Source organism: Gopherus evgoodei, chromosome 2 (assembly GCF_007399415.2).
Source record: "Gopherus evgoodei ecotype Sinaloan lineage chromosome 2, rGopEvg1_v1.p, whole genome shotgun sequence".
In the NCBI taxonomy this organism is placed as follows: Eukaryota; Metazoa; Chordata; order Testudines; family Testudinidae; genus Gopherus; species Gopherus evgoodei.
The window spans coordinates 27,721,447-27,739,596 of record NC_044323.1 but is presented as its reverse complement, the minus strand read 5'-3'; the positions used below and the strand labels follow the sequence as shown (position 1 = coordinate 27,739,596).

Here is an 18,150-nt window from a genome sequence, read left to right as displayed (position 1 = left end):
ATAAACAACCCTCTATGATGTTTGCAATCCAATACTGTGGCATTTTACTGGTACAAAAAATAACAAACAGCATGAAAGGTGAAAAGTGCACTAGATTTTAAAAGTCAATTCATTTTTAATTATGGAAAGTGATAGAACTGGTGTAAATACATAAAAGGCTGTTACAAGAAAGAGGGAGACAAATTGTTCTCCTTAACCTCTGTGGATAGGACAAGAAGCAATGGGCTTAAATTGCAGCAAGGGTGGGTTAGGCTGGACATTAGGAAAAACTTCCTAACTCTCAGGATGGTTAAGCACTGGATAGTTTGCTTACGGAACTTGTGGAATCTCCATCATTGAAGATTTTTAAGATCAGGTTAGACAAACACCTGTCAAGGATGGTCTAGATAATACTTGGTCCCGCCATGAGTGCAGGAGACTAGACTAGATGACCTCTCAAGTCCCATCCAGTCCTACGATTCTATTTAAAGAAATCTGTTTTGTAAAATCATTACTCTTAACCTGGCTGGGGACCTCCTTTTAAATAGGTGCCTTGTTGCAAATATACAGCCCTTAACTTGTTACACAAAGAAGTCAAAGAACAGGATAGTCATTTCCTGGGATAATATATTCTAAATCATACTGGAAATGAACGAATCCAGTGACTCATGCCAAAATACAGAAAGCGCCTTTTGAACCAGACTAGAGGAATACTATACAATATTTCATCACCTCAGTAAGTCGGTCTCCAGCCTTGAGTCTCCCATCTTGAATAGCTGCACCTCTTGGAAGGATGTTTTTCACATAAATTGGAGCTGAGCCACCAATTGGTACATCTCTTGAAGTTATGCTAAATCCCAAGCCTTCTGTACCTGCAAAAACAATATAAAGCATTGTCATTTGTCTAAGAAGTGCATGTTTATTTAATTATACTGCATATTGATGCTAATTAATCTGTTGCCAATATTTTCTGTTTGTGACAATTACATACAGAAGCCTTATAAAAATACTGCCTACAATGCTTCGCCGAAAAACATGAAAACGTAATACCTGGAAATAACTATTTTGAATCTTAGGGCCCCAGACTTACAACACAAATGACTGTTGGACCCTTTCACATGAGACCTCTATACTGGGAATTTCCTGCTCATTGCCATATCTACAAACTTCCACTTTTGATTAAGATGAATGAGATGGAAGTAGGGCAAAGCAGATCTGGCATCCCTTAACTTCCTCTCCCTTGTCAGTCTGGATTTTGTCCTTGATTTAGTACAAAGAGTTCACTGTTTTCATCGGTCAATAATCTACTCTCCTTCTATGATGACTTTTAACAATGTCAGCAGTTTGATACTGTTGACCATGAGGTTTTGTCAACTCATCTATGGACTCTGGCAGTGATGGATGGAAACACAGTTCAGTGGTTCCATTCTTTCCACTTGGAGAGGCCTCAGAATGTGTTATCAATTGCTCATCCACTCTGAATACTCTCTGATGTGGGCTACCACAGGGTTCCATGCTACCTCTACATTGTCTTCAACATTATATTACATATATAATGCATCTAAGACAGATAGTGAGCCTGTCTAGCCTTCAGTGCTACTGAGATTGCACTCAAGTTTATGTCTCTTTTGCTGGACACAGATTATTACAGTTTCTCTGCCTGGCTAAAGCTCAATTTAGAGAAGTTGGAAGTGATCCTGGGAGATATGAGGAAATAACAAGAACATACTGCAGGTGAAGTTGTCCCTGTTACTAAGGAGGTATACCCACAGTTGGTCAACGGGGTGTACAGACCAAGGTTGCTTTTGCACCTGACCAACTCCTGGATTCACAAGTGGCTAGAAAGGTTTTTTTCCACTAGGCCATGATTTTTTTTTTTCCTTTTTGGTTTCAACTGTCCCACAGTTATTGGTGGGTCTGTGACCTCCACATTACATAATTCCATGGTGGAATATTGAGGTTATCACTGAGGACCATTTGGAATTTTTCATCCAGTACAGAATGTAAATAACCACTTATAGAGCACATAGTTGTTGGAGAAAGATGACATCTTCACCTTATATTTATAATGTCCACTACAGTTTGGCTCCCAGTCATCTTAGAGATAATCTCTACCTCAGGAACCGAGATCAGCTGGGGGCTCCTGTTAACAGTCCCTAGAACTGACTTTGAGGAAGATGAATGTAGTATTCTCTGTGAAGAGTATGCAACCTGGAATTTGCTTAATGCAAAGCCTGAGTTTGTAGACTTTCAGGATACAGCGTCATGTGCATTTCTTCACTCTATTTTTTTGAGTGAGTAGAATCATATTTCCATATACCAAAGAGGCTGGAATCCAGCTTAGCTGATGCTGTTCCATATGGTGAGTTCCTTGTTTGTACATGAACCCAGAGACATACACAATTGTATATGTTCAGAGATTTAATATTAACACATTTTATAAATCGTAAAATAAAATATATATGAATTAATTTAGGATAAAAAAGTGGATTTCATTTATTTTCTTACATAAAATTCACAAGCATCATCTTCAGCAGAAAAGATGAACATATAATAGCCAAGACGTCAGAAGCAGTGAGTGCTTGAGACACACAGAGACTCCTTGAGACACCTTATTGAATTCATCTACTCAGTAATTAAACACTCATGGCTGACCTGGGTCAGCTTACTTAAACTCATGGAGCTGTAAAACTGCAGTGCAGATGTTCAGGCTCGGGCTGAAGCCAATACTCTGGGACCCCATGAGGTGGGAGGGCTTAGACCTGGAAGCCTGAGTCAGCTGACCTGGGCCAGCTGTAGGTTTTTTATTTCAGTCTAGAGGTACCCACAGAGCCAGATCTTCAAGGGGTGGATGCACAGCACTTGCAGAAAATCAGGTCCTTCTAAAGTATTTCAAATGAGATGCCCACTAATTAAAGCACATACAATTACCAGTCACCATTTTGTAAATCTGAGCCATAAGGCATTTTCTTAAGTAAATATCATGGCCTATAGAGTTTAAAAGAATAAAACTCTTATAAACTGAAATTGAAATCTTACTTTATGACAGCCACCACTGAAAACATGCTATTAAAAAGCCATCTTAAAAAAAAACCCAACCCTCTGCCAGCCAAAAAGAGCAGTGTCTTTTCCAAGTCACCATCCCAAAAAATCCCATGTTAAGCAGGCACTCCAATAATTTGGGGAAAGATTTTGGAATACGAAATCAAGATGCTCTTTGTAGAAAGAGTTTAAGACAGGAGTTGAAAAAAATTACAATTCTTTAAAGCTTAAGTTTCCTGTACAAAATGAAGAAAAATACTTTGCTGTCCATCATCCCTAAGTAAGCGTATGTGATTGATATTGTTCAGCAAGTTTGGGGCAGAGGAATTGTTATGTGCTAACCTATCATGAAATGAATTAGTCTCCTTCAGCTCTATAGGACTCAATATATTTATGTGAACAGTATGAAAACATTCATCCACTTTCAGGACACTACAGAATTTATCAATGTTATTACTTGGAAAGATGGAAAAAGATATAAATCTCACAGCCACCATGTTTTGTTTAGAAGATCCTAATATTTTAATGATCCTGCAAAATTTCCATATAATTCTTCACTTCCTTCCAAGAGCGTGAGGATGACATGCAGCAGTCTATGGATTGATTTCTCAATTTTTCTTTGCAGTGTTTATCCTTTTCTTATTTTAAAGAATCTGAGTTCTTGGTTGTTCTGCTTTAAATAACTTTTTTGAGCTACGTATTGATATTGTTTTCCAGATATTTAAGTTTCTAACTAACGTTATGGCTATGAGTTCATGCCCAAGACAATGTCTCTTTATGGTCAATCTTAATCTCTTTGCCTCATTATTATGTCACTGCAGATCCACAGTTTACACACCCTTGTGTTTGAGTTTAAACCTTACTGGAGAAAACAAACTGAACCTCACATTTTCATACTGCAAGTGTGCTTAGCGCAACTATTGTTAAAGCCTTACGAAATTCCACATGTTCACTCACATAAGGGTAATGATTTTTTTTGAACACTATGTAAAATCTTAAGTCTACTCATCACTATAAGTAGTTGATTTTCAGGTTTTTATACCTAGGCAGATACATTTTTAGGACAAATTTTCCTCGGCTGCTTTATAAAGGCTTTATGTTCCCCTATAGTCAAGATGATTACTGAGTATCTTGCCTTTTGTTTAAAAAAAATGATTTTTAATGCTATTACACATCTACAAATCCTGGCTAAATTTAATTTTAGATTTTTTGTTCTGTTTATCTTGTGATAAAAGTAAATTTTCTCCCAGATGCATCATACCAGATGTCCATTTCTACAGATACCATAACATTCCAGTTGTACTTGTCTACTATGAAATCTCTGTACTCTCTGTTGAATGTAAAAATGGCTGGACCTCTTCTTCAAGATGCTTTACTTTTGCATTTATAAGTGTGCAACCTAAAACTTGGGTTTTTAAATACAACTTCCTGGACAGTTGTAATTTTACATAAATTTATACTGGACTTTCCTAATGGCCTAAGAAACCCAGTTTAGAAAAAGAAAAAAAAACCTCACAAATTTGGGATATATTTTAGTGTGAAGATGACATTTTTATCAGTTTGCTAGTATACAAAGTAATATTTTTTCCAACAATAAATGTTGAAGGGACAGCAAGAAATGTGGTGACATTTTGATAGAGCTGTTCTTGCTTTTGCTAAGTTATTTATATTTGCAACTGATAACATTTTGGTGAACATTTGCTCTGTCCATTCTAGTCAGATTTTTTGTATTTTTCACCATCGCTGTGTATTCGGTATTTAATGTTGTTTAATCAGAACCTGTGTGTTCCACATGTAGTTTGAGGGTTTTATGAACTTTGGACATTACTAGAATACATTCAACTTGGGGCAACAGGACATGTGGCTAGATGGATTTTATGCCTATTATTTTCTCTGTGCCCATATAACTGATTCAGTTATTCATGCTACGTATGTCTCAGCCAACTTGTCAGTAGAAATGTGCATCGCTTAGGTGACCCGGGAAAAGCAATACCCACCTGCTGCTGAAAGATACTAAACCTATTTAGTTCTTAGGGAGTAAAATTAACCATCATATTATTTATGAAGGAACTGTGCAAACATATGGCAGGCTCCAGTGGTAGCCGGGAAAGGTCCAAAGAAAAGATACTTTCAAAATTTTAAAAGAGAAAAGAAACTGGACACACAATACTCAGAAGACAAAGTGAGAATGGCAAGGAAGCTGAAGGAGAAGATGAGATTCTCCCCCCTCCCCCCCCCCCACAAATGGGAAAAAAAAAAAAGGCTTTACTGACTTGACAGACCCTTATAATCATCAGCACAAGACGATTCGATTCTCACATCCAGTCATCCTCAACTTAATTTTTAAGGGGTTGCACCAAGGACAGCATGGACTGACCATTAGAATCATTACCTGATTATCTTCCATTTGAGCTAAGCTTTGTAAGCTTCAAGTTAATCTTTTACAGGATTCCAAAGACAAAGCCAGGAAATGGCTAAGTTACTGAATGAGGGCAGAATCCATGTCTCCCTCTACAGCTGCTGTCTCCAAATATGATCAAATTATACTTAATGATACTGAAATTAATGAGGCATTTAGAAATTACCCTACTGATTTGTGTAATTCAAATTCTCAAGCTTCTCTTGATAACATCAGCAGCTTTCTTGACAAGTTGGAGCTTCCTTTCTATCTCATGTGCAATGCTGAATAAGCATTCTAGAGTCAAGTTATCCAAGGGATGACAAGTGGCAAGCGCAATAATAAACACAAAAAAGGCAATTAATTGGGCAAGTACTCTAGTCAGGGATAATTGCTCAGAGCAGCATTCTTAACTGAAACACAGAACTGCAGCTTCAAAGTTTTGGTTGTTTTGGGGTTTATTTTTTGGGAGGTGGGGAGCTGGTAAAATTTAAGGGGAAAAAACAATCCATTGTTACTTTGTACTGTATACTTGAATATATGCTGTAATGAAAATCCCTTCCTAAATAAATATTGGCCTTACTATGACCTGGGAAGCTGGTACAGGAATGGCAGGAACCTGCTCATGTGCCATAAAGTTTCTGTTGCCTCTCTATGAAATAAGGGTTAGCCTTCCATTTTTCCTAGGAACAGCCCGTTGGTGATAAGCAGTGTCCTTCGTGTAATGTGCCAGTCTTTTTAAGGTTCCCTGGCATGAAAAAAAAGTGTGGTCTCCTCACCCACCACGATCTCATGGCCTATGTCAGGTACAGGTGTGCCATGGTGCAGAAAAGTATTGCCAGGACAAAAGATATTAAGGAGGTTGTGTCCTTCTCAGTAAGCATCTGCCCTTCTCCACTTCCTGCTGCAAACTGGGTGGAGATCGGTGTTAAATTAAGTGTGGGGGGTGGGGAGGAAGGTTGCTGCACTTACAGCCACAGTCAAGAAATCTCATAGGAAACAGAAGAAGCTAGGATTTAAAATTAGAGCATTTGAGCCCCCCTGCATAATCTGTAAGAGGGCAAGAGGCATCTACTCTTACCCTTGTATCGTACGTGATCCATCATGAGCACACAGTATCTGGAGCCAGTAAAAACACCACTTGGTGGTTGGCAAACCCAGTTTCCCCTGCATCGGAGCAAGTTGTACAAACCTGAGCTTATACAGCCACCAAGCTACAAGGTCTCATGATCTCCCCCACACTTCAAACCAAGACAAGCATAGCCTTCTCCCCAGCAGTGTCAATCTCTGCAGTTTAGACATTTTATTGCATGCCTACGAGCCAGCCAGTTACAGGAGCAGGTGGAGTACTCCTCATGCTCAAGCTACCAGGTGAGTTCACGGGCAGCATTGATCCCTTTGGGAACACAGAAACAAAATCCAGAGTCTGGGTCTGATGGTGCCACCCAGGGGCTAAAAATAGTCAGTTAATGGCCAAATGCAGTACGCAAATAGAAGCTAGTCAGGTCAGGAAGCAGCTTTCCAGCATGGGCCTGAAGGTCCTTTTCCTGACTTAAAAACCCCCCATCACCTGTGTGTTACTGCTAGGTAGGAACTTTGCACACTTTTAATCCATTAACTATTATCTCCCACTGTATGTTCATGAGTTTAGCTGGAGCCCATCCAAGCTCCCATCTTCTTTTGGCTGTAAGTGCTTCAGAACAATAAAAAAATGATATATTGTTGCAATGAATGTTCTTTTCAGTTTTATATCTGATTTATTTGATTCCAGTTTTGCCTGCTGGAAGCTAAAGACAGTACTGGCTATTCAGATGACGAGACTATCATATTGATTGCTAAACTCCTTGGACTCTTTTTTGGTATTTAAATACAAGTTAGCCATTTGTTAGGGATGGGGGTTGGGTTGCGCTGAAGCTCAATGGTATGATGAATTGGCACTTTCTCTGGTCTCCATATCGGTTTCTACAGATTAAAGCTTTCATTAAAAATATATACTTGTGCATATAGCTCTTCAGATTGTGCAAACTCTCCAAATAAAACCCAACTGAGTGCTCCCTTCTAGAGTCTGTAGACAGAGGAATAATGGTTTCACACATTTGAACATCCATTTTAATCTCAATAGATTATTCATCCTGAAGTCTAATTATGAACATTTTGAAAGTCTACATTAACTGTTTCGCGGCCAGTCATTGTTACAGCAGTATCTTGTTCTACTTTAGGATTCCAGGTAGAGCTAAAACAGGGCAATTTCCCCCCAGGTTAAGAAAATGCAGGTTAGTTCATCAGGCTCTTCACTATGGAACAATTCACAGCCCTTTTTTTAAAAACAGAAGCTTCACTTTTCCCCTAATATACTGATAACCCAATGGTGATGTTTCAATATATATTAGTGTTTTATATATGAAACACCAGGAGCAGTTTCATCATTACCCAAATACGGAGAACCCATGCCATACACAGAGGAAAACAGACTTCCCTTAGGGTAGTGGCCTGTACAGGGACAGGGACAGTCCGGTTTATTAGATCTGACTCGAAGGGCCCAGAACATAATCTGCCACTCCCTAAATATTAGGGTTCATGGATCAAGGAGACAAATAGCTGGGGAAATCCATCGGCAGCACAGAGATGAAGGTAGCTCAAAGGTGAATTTTAAACAGAAGCATTTTCATTTAATGACAGTGTTGCAAGTTCTTAAAATACATAAAACACAGGAATATTTTAAAAAAACATCCATGCAGGAGTGCCACACATTGTACGGCAACAATTATAGCAGGCAAGATAGAGAAATGGGCTCTTTCAGGTCCATGATATCTCTCCTCTTTGGAACCATTCTCTGCATAGACAAGTTAATTACTTCATCAACTATGCACTCTATATGGCCAAGTGTGCTTCATCAGAGTCTACACCACACCTGCAGAACCAGGCAGAGAGAATACATGTTGTGATGCCACAAAAGTGGGCTACATTAACAAGATTAAAACCACGTTAGATGTTCTCTAAGAAGTATTTTTTGGAGTCCATATTTTCAGGACTGACATGTACAATGAGAATAACGGCATGTGCAAATGATCAGTTAGAAATTTATGAAATTTGCAAACAAGTTAGCTGCAAAAATTAATTGCATGCCTGTTTAGCTATGTGGGTTGAGAATCTAGAACATAATTTTCCCCTCTAACCAAAGAGTACATTCCTAAATAAGCATTATGATCATTTCAGTATTAAAGTCCAGCCATTTTCACTGCATACCTGCTGAAACTAATGGTTAGAGGGGGGCGGGTTTTCACCACAGGAAAATGGTTTTTGTAGCACCTCTCTCCAGTAACTCAAAAATGGCTAAACTGACTGATTTCCTTTCACTTTCACTCTGATTTGAGGTAAAATTTTGAAACTCACCTAAGTGGTTTAGAAACTTAAGTCCCATTTTCAAAAGTGACTGAGACCTTTGGCTTTTACATCTCAATAGGACTCGGTATCCTAAGTCACTTTTGAAAATTTTGCCCCACACACGGACAACTTCAGCCCAAAAGGTGACTATCTCAGAAAAGTACGTTTGAAAACAGGAAACTATCGTGAAAAATAGTTAGCAGTCTTTGCATAACGGGTACAAACTCCATGTTACAACTAAATCAGGGTCTCACCCTGAAATCTTTACTTTGTCCTTATCAAGGGTGCAGTGGAATTTTGCATGATTAAGGACTAATTAAAAAGTAGGCTCTGACCCTTCAATCAGTTCTGCACATGGGCCACTGTGCCTTTCTGGAGCTCCACATCTTTAATGGATAACTAAAGAGGTACAGCAGTCTGTCCGCAAATTGCTATGTGCAAGCTCAGGGCTCAAGAATGGACTTCAGAATACGGCTTCAAACCAGAAAAAATTTAAACTCTTGCAATTCAGATTAGAAAATCTAAAAATCAAATTACTTAGACCCATTACCAAATTATCAGATAAGGTGGATGGGTTGTCACCGAAGCTGGATTTCAATTTTTGCTATAATGTCAAAACAAAATCGTAGAATCTCTGACCTTTGGCTGACTGTTTTGGTTTTCTGAAAGATTCTCTTTTCATGCTTGATTTATAGACAGCTTGGGAAACTAGAACTAGAGAGTTTGTTCTGGTCTCCATGTCCACTTTACATATAGGTTTCTGCTTAACATTTTATTAAGTATTAGCATTGTATTTACTAAATCTAGATAAAAAGCTATTTCAACCTAAATGAATTATGCACTAAATGTTAATATATTGAATGAGCAATGGTGTTTTCCTTCAGGTGATGAGAAGCCATTCTAGTCCACAGTAGTCTTGAAATGCTCCATGTTGTTTCCAGACTAGTGTGTTTGAACTCTGAGTGATGTCATCCCTGACTGCAAGCAGTCCTTTGAATGCTTTAGGGACTACTGAGCTAAATGTTATAAGCTAATGAACATATGAAGAATGAGACTTCTGGAATAATCTTTTTTGTTTGTAGTACATTATTTATAACGGTTGGCCCAGATTTTTCTCAGTTACGTCATCTTAAATCCAGAGTAGTTTTGTCAAAAGGAGTTTATTTGGGTCTCTGCTACTGTAACTGAGATCAAAGTTTGGCCTGATTGTGAGTGTTGTATAAGTGGCGTTATTCTCTCTACATGTCAGCTAGGAGGAATTTTCTCTATTTTATTTCTTGTTCAGGTTTATTGTAAATTATGATACACAGTAAAACATAAATAAAAAATACAAGCCAGTTGTAACTCCCCACACTGTCTTAACTTGTATGAACTATGAAGAGTGACTGCAATTCAAGCCTCAATAGTATTAGAATATCAGCAATAACCCCTACATCTGTATGCTAAAAGTTCAGGGCCTGACCTTTAAGGAAAGATAAATAGATATCCATTTTCATTTAGAAAAGCCAACAAACATTCTGCATTGACTGAAACATATTACTGACCTTCTCTTCTGACTTTATTAGCAGCTAATGCCTATAGAAGATCAGGTTATTTGAAAATGCCAAAATGGCAATAAATATTAAGAAATCATAATTATGGAGGCAAGTACTACAGGGCTGTCCTAGTATGTCATTTGACTTGACATAGCTCACACAATATGTAAAAACACAGCTTTAATAAAGGTCTCTCTCTCGTTATGTTGAGGAGTCAATTCACCCATACAACATCATCTAGAATACATTGATTAAATCAGAAGTGAATTTCAAGTTGAAGCCTTAAATATGTGCATGCTTTAATGTACCCACAAGGAATTTTTAAATCAAACTATTTTATTTGGTGAAATAACTGCTGTGTGTTAGCAGCAAAGAACATGTATTTGTTATATTTCTATAAAACCTCTGACTACAATGTCTTTCATTTGAAATAATCAAAGACAATCAATGTCCCTATTTCACTCATTTATAATAAACTACTTGGGGATATACTTAAGCACTTTGCTTCATTTGTTGTGCCACATTTATGTTCTGAGACTAATCAAATGAAAATCAAGATGGGAAGATGCATTTTTCTACAGTGGAGATTCACGAAAAAATAATGAGGAATCCTTTCTGTATGCATGCATTCTATCCTAGGTTAGCATACATAAAATGAAGTATGCTAAATTATTGTGCATGTCTGTTTATAATTTGACTCATGCTGTCTTTACATAGCAATTCTTCTTATAAAAGCAATCTGTTAGAAATAAAACTGACCACCTCGGATATGTGTTTTAGTTTGTGTTTTTAAAGTCTGAACTTTAAAGAGGCATTTATTGTCAAGTCAAGTTAAATTGATTAAGTATGGGTACTCGTATTTTTCATTTTATCTGAAAATTCATTAAAACAGGATTCACTGGTACAGGGGGTGTCAAAAATTTTTATAGCATGGACCATGTTCCTAGACAGATTGTCTTGTGGATCACCAGGCTTTCCCATCTTGTGCTCCACATCTCCCCTCTCATTCATGATCTCAGCATTTACAGCAACTACTTACATGTCTAAATTATACTAAGAAAATGTTTACAGTATTTCTTGCTGTCTCTACTGTAGTATGATTAGGTGGAACGCCAGGGGAAAAGTTAGCATAATGTGATCAACCAGCTTTCTGCATAGGGTGACCATATGTCCCGATTTTTGGGTCTTTTTCTTATATAGGCTCCTATTATGCCCCACCCCCATCCCAATTTTTCACACGATGTCTGCTCACCCTATCTCTGCAGAGCACCAGGAAGTGAGCTACATCCCACAGTTTGAGAATCTCTGCTCTAGCAAATTAAAAAACTGATGTTCCTGTTTTCTTTTTTTCAACATCTTGGGCATCAAGATTGCTTTATGACAAAATAAATATTGGCTGGAGGAAATAATTATGTTATCATAATTATTGTTAATGTTCTACAAGCTATGGTGAAACATACAGATTTTCACCCCTGGCTGAGAAAATTAGATGTTTGCATATTATGTCCCAGTGATATTTTCAGAGGCTTACTATTTATCCATTCCATTAAAGAACGAAAAATCAGTGTAGTGACTGGGAACATTTTTGTAAGTACAGCAATTCCTTACTCAGCCAATAACAACATTTTTCCAACCAAGTTGTCTTAAGCTGATGGCCTCAAGTATTTCTGAAGGAGCATCAACAACAGAAGCAAACTGTCAATTCAGCCTTATGTCACCCAAGTTTGTAGAGCTTAAAATTCAGTAACCAGAAACAAGCAATCTGGTAGTTCATAAGAAGTTCACAGAAAAGAGGCCATAATTTTAGAAAGAAAATTGCTGTCCTGGTAATCATGAAGCCAGAGTAAATCTCTACTATTCAACATACTCTGTCATCAGCTCCTTTTAAGAAAATCATTCTTATTAATTAACAAAAATCAAATATGAAACAAATAACCTCTCACATGAAGGCAGAGTTTAACAGAATGGGTAGATATAGCATATTCTGTCACAATGGTAGGCTGTTTGCTATATAATTTGCAATGTCATTTCTTCCTACTGAATGCAGTGCACCCTGCCTTGAACTCACTTGCTTTAACCTCAAAGACTTTGACATGCATTGTCATTTAAAAACTCATCATTTGCCAAGAGTTACAACACAGTGGTATATGAGACACATTAGTTCCTATTTTAAGTATAATGAAATAACGCATATTTAAAAAAACGACTGGGTGGTAACTATTTGCAAATACTGACTTTTAATGGTGACTGCAGTACACAAGCTATATATTTTATATAGCTCTAAACTTGCAGACTGGACATCTCGAAATGACCTCACCCATATCCATGACGCTAAGCAGCAAGGCACATTCCATTATTCTAGATGGGATCGTGACTTGTGCTGGGTTAGTTCAGTTCATGGCCATCCTCAGTCAGCAACATGCCAAGTCTTGGATAACTTTCCACACTGCCAACACAGACCGTCGCTGATCCATATCGGCTACAGCTCCCAGTTGTCAAGAGTTCCAAAAAGAAGCAGTAAAAGTTCCGAAAGGCTGACTGGGAAAAATACAAGGAAGCGCTGGAGAAGAGTGTGGTGACAATACCAGCCCGGCATACCTCGGTAAATAAGACCTACTGTTGCTTCTGCGGTGCTATCTACAAAGCAGCCTACAGAGCAATCCCACATGACTGCCGCCTAACCTACATCCTCTGTCTCAACACGGAGAGCGTTGCCTTTCTCAAACAGTATGAGGCATCTGGTGACCCAGATGTCGCTGAGCATCTGACCGAATCATTGGACACTGCTGGCCGAGCCAGATGGGAGGATGAGCTTTACCCACTCCAGCTGCAAGTGTTCGAGTCTGCTCTGATGCTTTGGAGCAGCGAAGCAGCCACCTGCACTCAGCCGACCCTCAACCACGTAGCTAGACACCTACTTAAAGTGGTCAGAGCACCTTTGGAGAAACAGCTGTGAAGATAAGTGAGGAACAAATGGTGTATGTTTAAATGTGTACACCAGATCAGAAGCTCCCCAGAACCACTTGCTGGAACAGACACTGGGTAGCATCAAGTGTGGAACAGCTGCGGGCTATGACAACACATCTCCAGAATTCCTGAAAAACCTTGGCCCCTGTGCTCGGCTTTGGCTTCTGAAATTCTTCACAAGAGTCATCAGTGAAGGTAGGCTACCAAAGATATGGCACACCGCAAAAATTATTGGCCTTCTCAAGCCTGGAAAGGATCTACATCAAGCATCAAGCTATCATCCCAAATCATTATTGTCAGAGTGTTTCAAGGCACTGGAATGCTTGGTCCTACAGCACATATTACCCTATGGGGAGAGAATTTTGAGCCCTGACTAAGCCGGCTTTTGCCGAAGCCGTACACATGCTGACCACATTTGTTGAAAATGGCTTCCAGAGAAACTTGAAAACAGGCGCTGTTTTCATTGACCTAACAGCAGCGTACAATATGGTATGGCACACTGGCCTGCTCATGAAGTTATCACGGGTCCTGCTACCTTGTCACAGGCGTCACTGAACTGTTCCTCCGTGATAGGCAGTTCAGAGTCAATATGGAGGAAAAAATGAGTGCTTGGAGACAACAGGGCTCTGTGCTTTCTCCAACTCCGTTCAATCTTTATATCAATGACCTGCCAACAACAGAGTCATGAAAGTTAATTTACGCAGACGACATCTATTGCAATACCCAGTCCTGGATGTTTCAGGAGCTGATGCCACCTTAAACCAGGACATGACAAAGTTAGCTGACTTGTAAGACTTGACGCCTCCAGTCAAGCGTCCTAAAAATAGTCTCCAGTTTGTTCCATCTTCATCACACCAGCACAACTGAATATTTATCCGAATGGTCAGAGGGTGAAACATGAAGTAGAGCCAGTCTATCTAGATGTGACCTTAGACTGCACACAGAGTTACCATGCCCACCTGAAGATGACAGTAGCTAACATTAAGACGCGCAATAATCTTCTTAACAAACTGGCAGATTCGTCATGGGGTGCTCATGTTCCAAATTTGTGGATGTCAGGTCTTGCCACCTCATATTCAGTGATGGAGTACTGTACACCAGTTTGGAGTTGATCATCACACACCAAACTGGTGGATATGCAGTTACATGCCGCCATGCGTATCATGTCTGGCACCCTGCGTCCAAGTCCACTCCCATGGCTTCCAGTTCTGAACAATATTGCCCCTCCTCGTATCAGATGACAGGTTGCCACGGGCAAGTTACTGGAGAAAGTATGCGCCAACTGAAGCCTGCCACTGCACAATGACCTTTTTAACCACCAGCTGCATGTTTGCCATCATGTCACCCATTATGCCATGCCAGGATGTTAGGGCACAAACACTCTGGCGAGAGGAATGGATATCCGTTATAATTTCCAACCAGTCCCTCGTCGCCGACTCCACAATCTGCCCGCCTGGTTTTGACCTGCCCTGTCGCCAATAGTCCCTGCTGAACAGGTTCCAGACTGGGCAAGGTCTCTGTGCAACCAACCAGTATCACTGGGGCCTTTGTGACAGCCCTTTGTGCAGCTGCAGCACAACACAGACAGTGATGCACATTGTCGAAGAATGCCTGCTGACTAGGTTCAGTGGAGGTCTAGAAGAACTGCATCATGCCCCTGAAGATGCTGTTGCTTGGCTAGATGACTATGCACACGCTAAATAAATAAATAAAGCTCTAAAAATGCAGTGTTGCTGTAGCCGTGTCAGTTCCAGGTTTTGTGTGTGTGTGTGTGTGTGAGAGTGTGTGTGTGAGAGAGAGAGAGAGAGTCTGTGTGTCAAAGCTCAAAAGCTTGTCTCTCTCTCCTACAGAAATTGGTCTAATAAAAGAAACTGCCTCATCCACCCTGTTGCTCTATATGCGCATACATATATACAGACATACATATACCAGATACATTACAATACAAGCATGTGCACACACACACAAACACAGTATTGTTTCTCTCTCCTAAAATGTGATTACTGTCAGACTCAAATTACAGTATCTGAAAGCTCAGTATGAGAAATATCAGCAGTTATATCAGTCAGTGATCTAGACTGAATATCTCACAACCCTGCAGAGTAAGAAACAACAGCTTTATATCATCAGAAAGAGAAAATTACCAGATTTTCAACTGGATGTGCAAAAAACTTATTTCTAGTGAAGGCAGACCTGAGATATTAGACTTAAGTCATGAAGATTTTAGATACAGAATATAGTAATTTTTCCTCTCCCACTGGGCCCATTTCAATAGGACTTACAGTTACTAAGGCACCTGGCCTTTAGAGGTTGGAAGGTACAAAAATATGTTCCAATAAAATGTTTTAGTACTCTTTAAAATGTTTCAAAAATAACTTTCCATAAAAAGAGAGAGAGAGAGAGAGAGAGAGAGAGAGAGAGAGAGAGAGAGAGAGAGAAATACACACATATTACACTATATATACACATCCTCAATATAAATAACTTCAGAAGCATGTTCCTTACCTTTTCTCAGTTGTATATTAAGTCTCTTCCCTATCTTTTTGGTGTTATAACCACTGTTTGTAGTGGAGGTAAGAACTTTTTGAGGTGAAGGAGCCAGGCCCGATGGTGGTTTCCCTGATGAATTCACATTATGAGGTAGCTGTGAGTAAGAGTCTGTTTGATCTGTCTGGTTACTCATTCTAGATATTCTTTGTAATGTGTGAAGTCCAGCATTGTTAATACTCTTGTTGTCAATATACTGGGAGTCAGGGCTAAACCGGTTGGAGTAGTACATGTTCTTCTCACTTTGGGATAACTGTTCATACTGCTCTTTATTTGCTGCAGGAACCACATGGAACCAAATGATGGGCGTACGCATGGCTTGACGAAACATATGTTGTGCTCTAGGTTTCAGAATGAATACAAAATTAACAAATTAAGACTGGCAGACTACAAAACATTACAAGCATAATTACTGATGTTAATTAAGCAACATGAGCTGACAGACATATTGCTGAAACAAATGAAAAAAACCTGAATTTGTTTAGTAGTATACCATCACTGCTTTTTGCTAAGGTTTATTTCCACAGGGCCACACAGTATGGCTGAAAAATACTTAAAAACTAAATATATATTAAATATATGTTAAAGTTCTGTACACACTGCATATCGCAGCAGCAACTTTAACCATAATTATTGTGTCAATTTATCTTTTTTCTATGAGGCTTATTAAATAATTAACAGTATCTGTAAATATAATAATTGCAGTGGTGATAGAAACTAAACATGGTTTTCACTGCAATTTCTTCCAACACAAAATGGAGCATTTTTCTGTGTTTTTTCTCCACACTGTCCTATTCGTATGTCCCTAAAGTAGTCCACAGGGTGCTGCCCAGTCCCTCCTTCAAGACCTTCTTTTTCTGAAATGTCCACAATTAATTGCTCAGCTGATAGACAGTCAACATTCAATTGGAATAAAAATACATTTATGCACCCCTTTACGTGTTTGTTTTCTTAGGTCCCAGTCTTGCAAAAACTGAAGCACATACTTAATTTCCTGCCCATTAGTAGGCTCACTGAGTTCAATGTCTTGTCTTTTCATTGACAGCAATGGGTTTTTGATCACTGCCTTAGAACACGAGCTCTACAGGACACAGATTTTTTTTTTTTAACTAAACTTCTGCACAATGGTGTCCCAATCCTGGTTAGGACTAATAGAAACTAATGCATTACAAATAACAACGAATGCACAACTGTCAGATTAAGACATCATTCCTTTAGTTGACAATATATTACATACTGAAAGGAAATTTACTTCTAAAAAAACTAATGATATATTCCTCAGAAATATATTTATTCTGCCCTCTCCTCTTGTCCCCACCCCGTTATGAATATTTACTTTCTTTTCTACATTTTTGACCTGTTTTCTTTTCTTTCTTTTTTTTTTAATCGTCTTGATTTAACATTCCGGCCTTCCATCAAATCCCAGTCTCCTACAAAGCAAGTATTTATAACTTCACAAATTTCTACAGGGAACCTTCAGCTACTTTGTTTACAGTGTTTTTACGTTTCACACACACAAAATCACAAGTATTTTAAAATGTTTAACATACAGGACTCCATGCTGCCCTCAAATACGCAGCTTGCAATACTGTAAATGTATAAAAACAAGAATCATGACCGATTTTTCAAGATAAAACCAGGCTCAGTTTGTCATCTGCTGAAGAAAAAAATGGGCCCATAATCTTTAAGAAACAAGGCATAATTTATCTGAAAACTGAAAAGTCACATATATTCTGATGCCAGTAATTATCCTGTAGTTTTGTAGCTTGACTCATTAAAAGAAATATGCTCTAAAACCGTGGACTATTTTTTCCTCTATAAAAACGAGGTTAGACAATTTGTTTTTAAATGCTTTATTTCCTCAAATTACTGCAATATGCAGTGGTTAAAGGTTAAAAAAAGCAATAATTGTACAGTAAATGCACTTACTGTTCAAATCTCCTATTGCGAAGGTCTCCGTCGTTAATCCTGACGATACAATCATTCTCATGAAAAAGGTTTTCTTGTTCAGCTTTTCCACCTTTCTCCAGTCGTTTTACTAATAACCCCAGGGTTCTGGAACATTAAGATTACAAATGATTACACATCTAATATTTCCTCAATACATAATGTCTCTCTGATTTAATATGCTTTCATGATCATCATTAAGCCTACCCTCTGCGTAAAGCAGTACTACTTAACTAAAGAAACAGCTGTTCTGGAGCAGGATATCAAAGTTCCAAATCACTTATAAACATTACCTTATAAACATAAACACCCTTACATAAGGAACAGGGCATTACATTTTTGAAATAAGAA

General features: G+C 38.6%; 1 protein-coding gene across 11 annotated transcripts in view; it reads right to left on the bottom strand.

Annotated features, from left to right (window-relative positions):
* Positions 1-18,150, bottom strand: part of PARD3 (par-3 family cell polarity regulator) — a 648,004-nt gene that overhangs the window by 257,478 nt on the left and 372,376 nt on the right. For all 11 annotated transcript variants that reach the window (XM_030550179.1, XM_030550184.1, XM_030550177.1 and 8 more), the window contains 3 exons: positions 17,782-17,907; positions 15,811-16,193; positions 712-851 (listed from right to left, as the gene is read on the bottom strand). In XM_030550179.1, the coding sequence (XP_030406039.1) occupies positions 712-851; positions 15,811-16,193; positions 17,782-17,907 (649 nt within the window). The remainder of the gene's footprint in view (positions 1-711; positions 852-15,810; positions 16,194-17,781; positions 17,908-18,150) is intronic.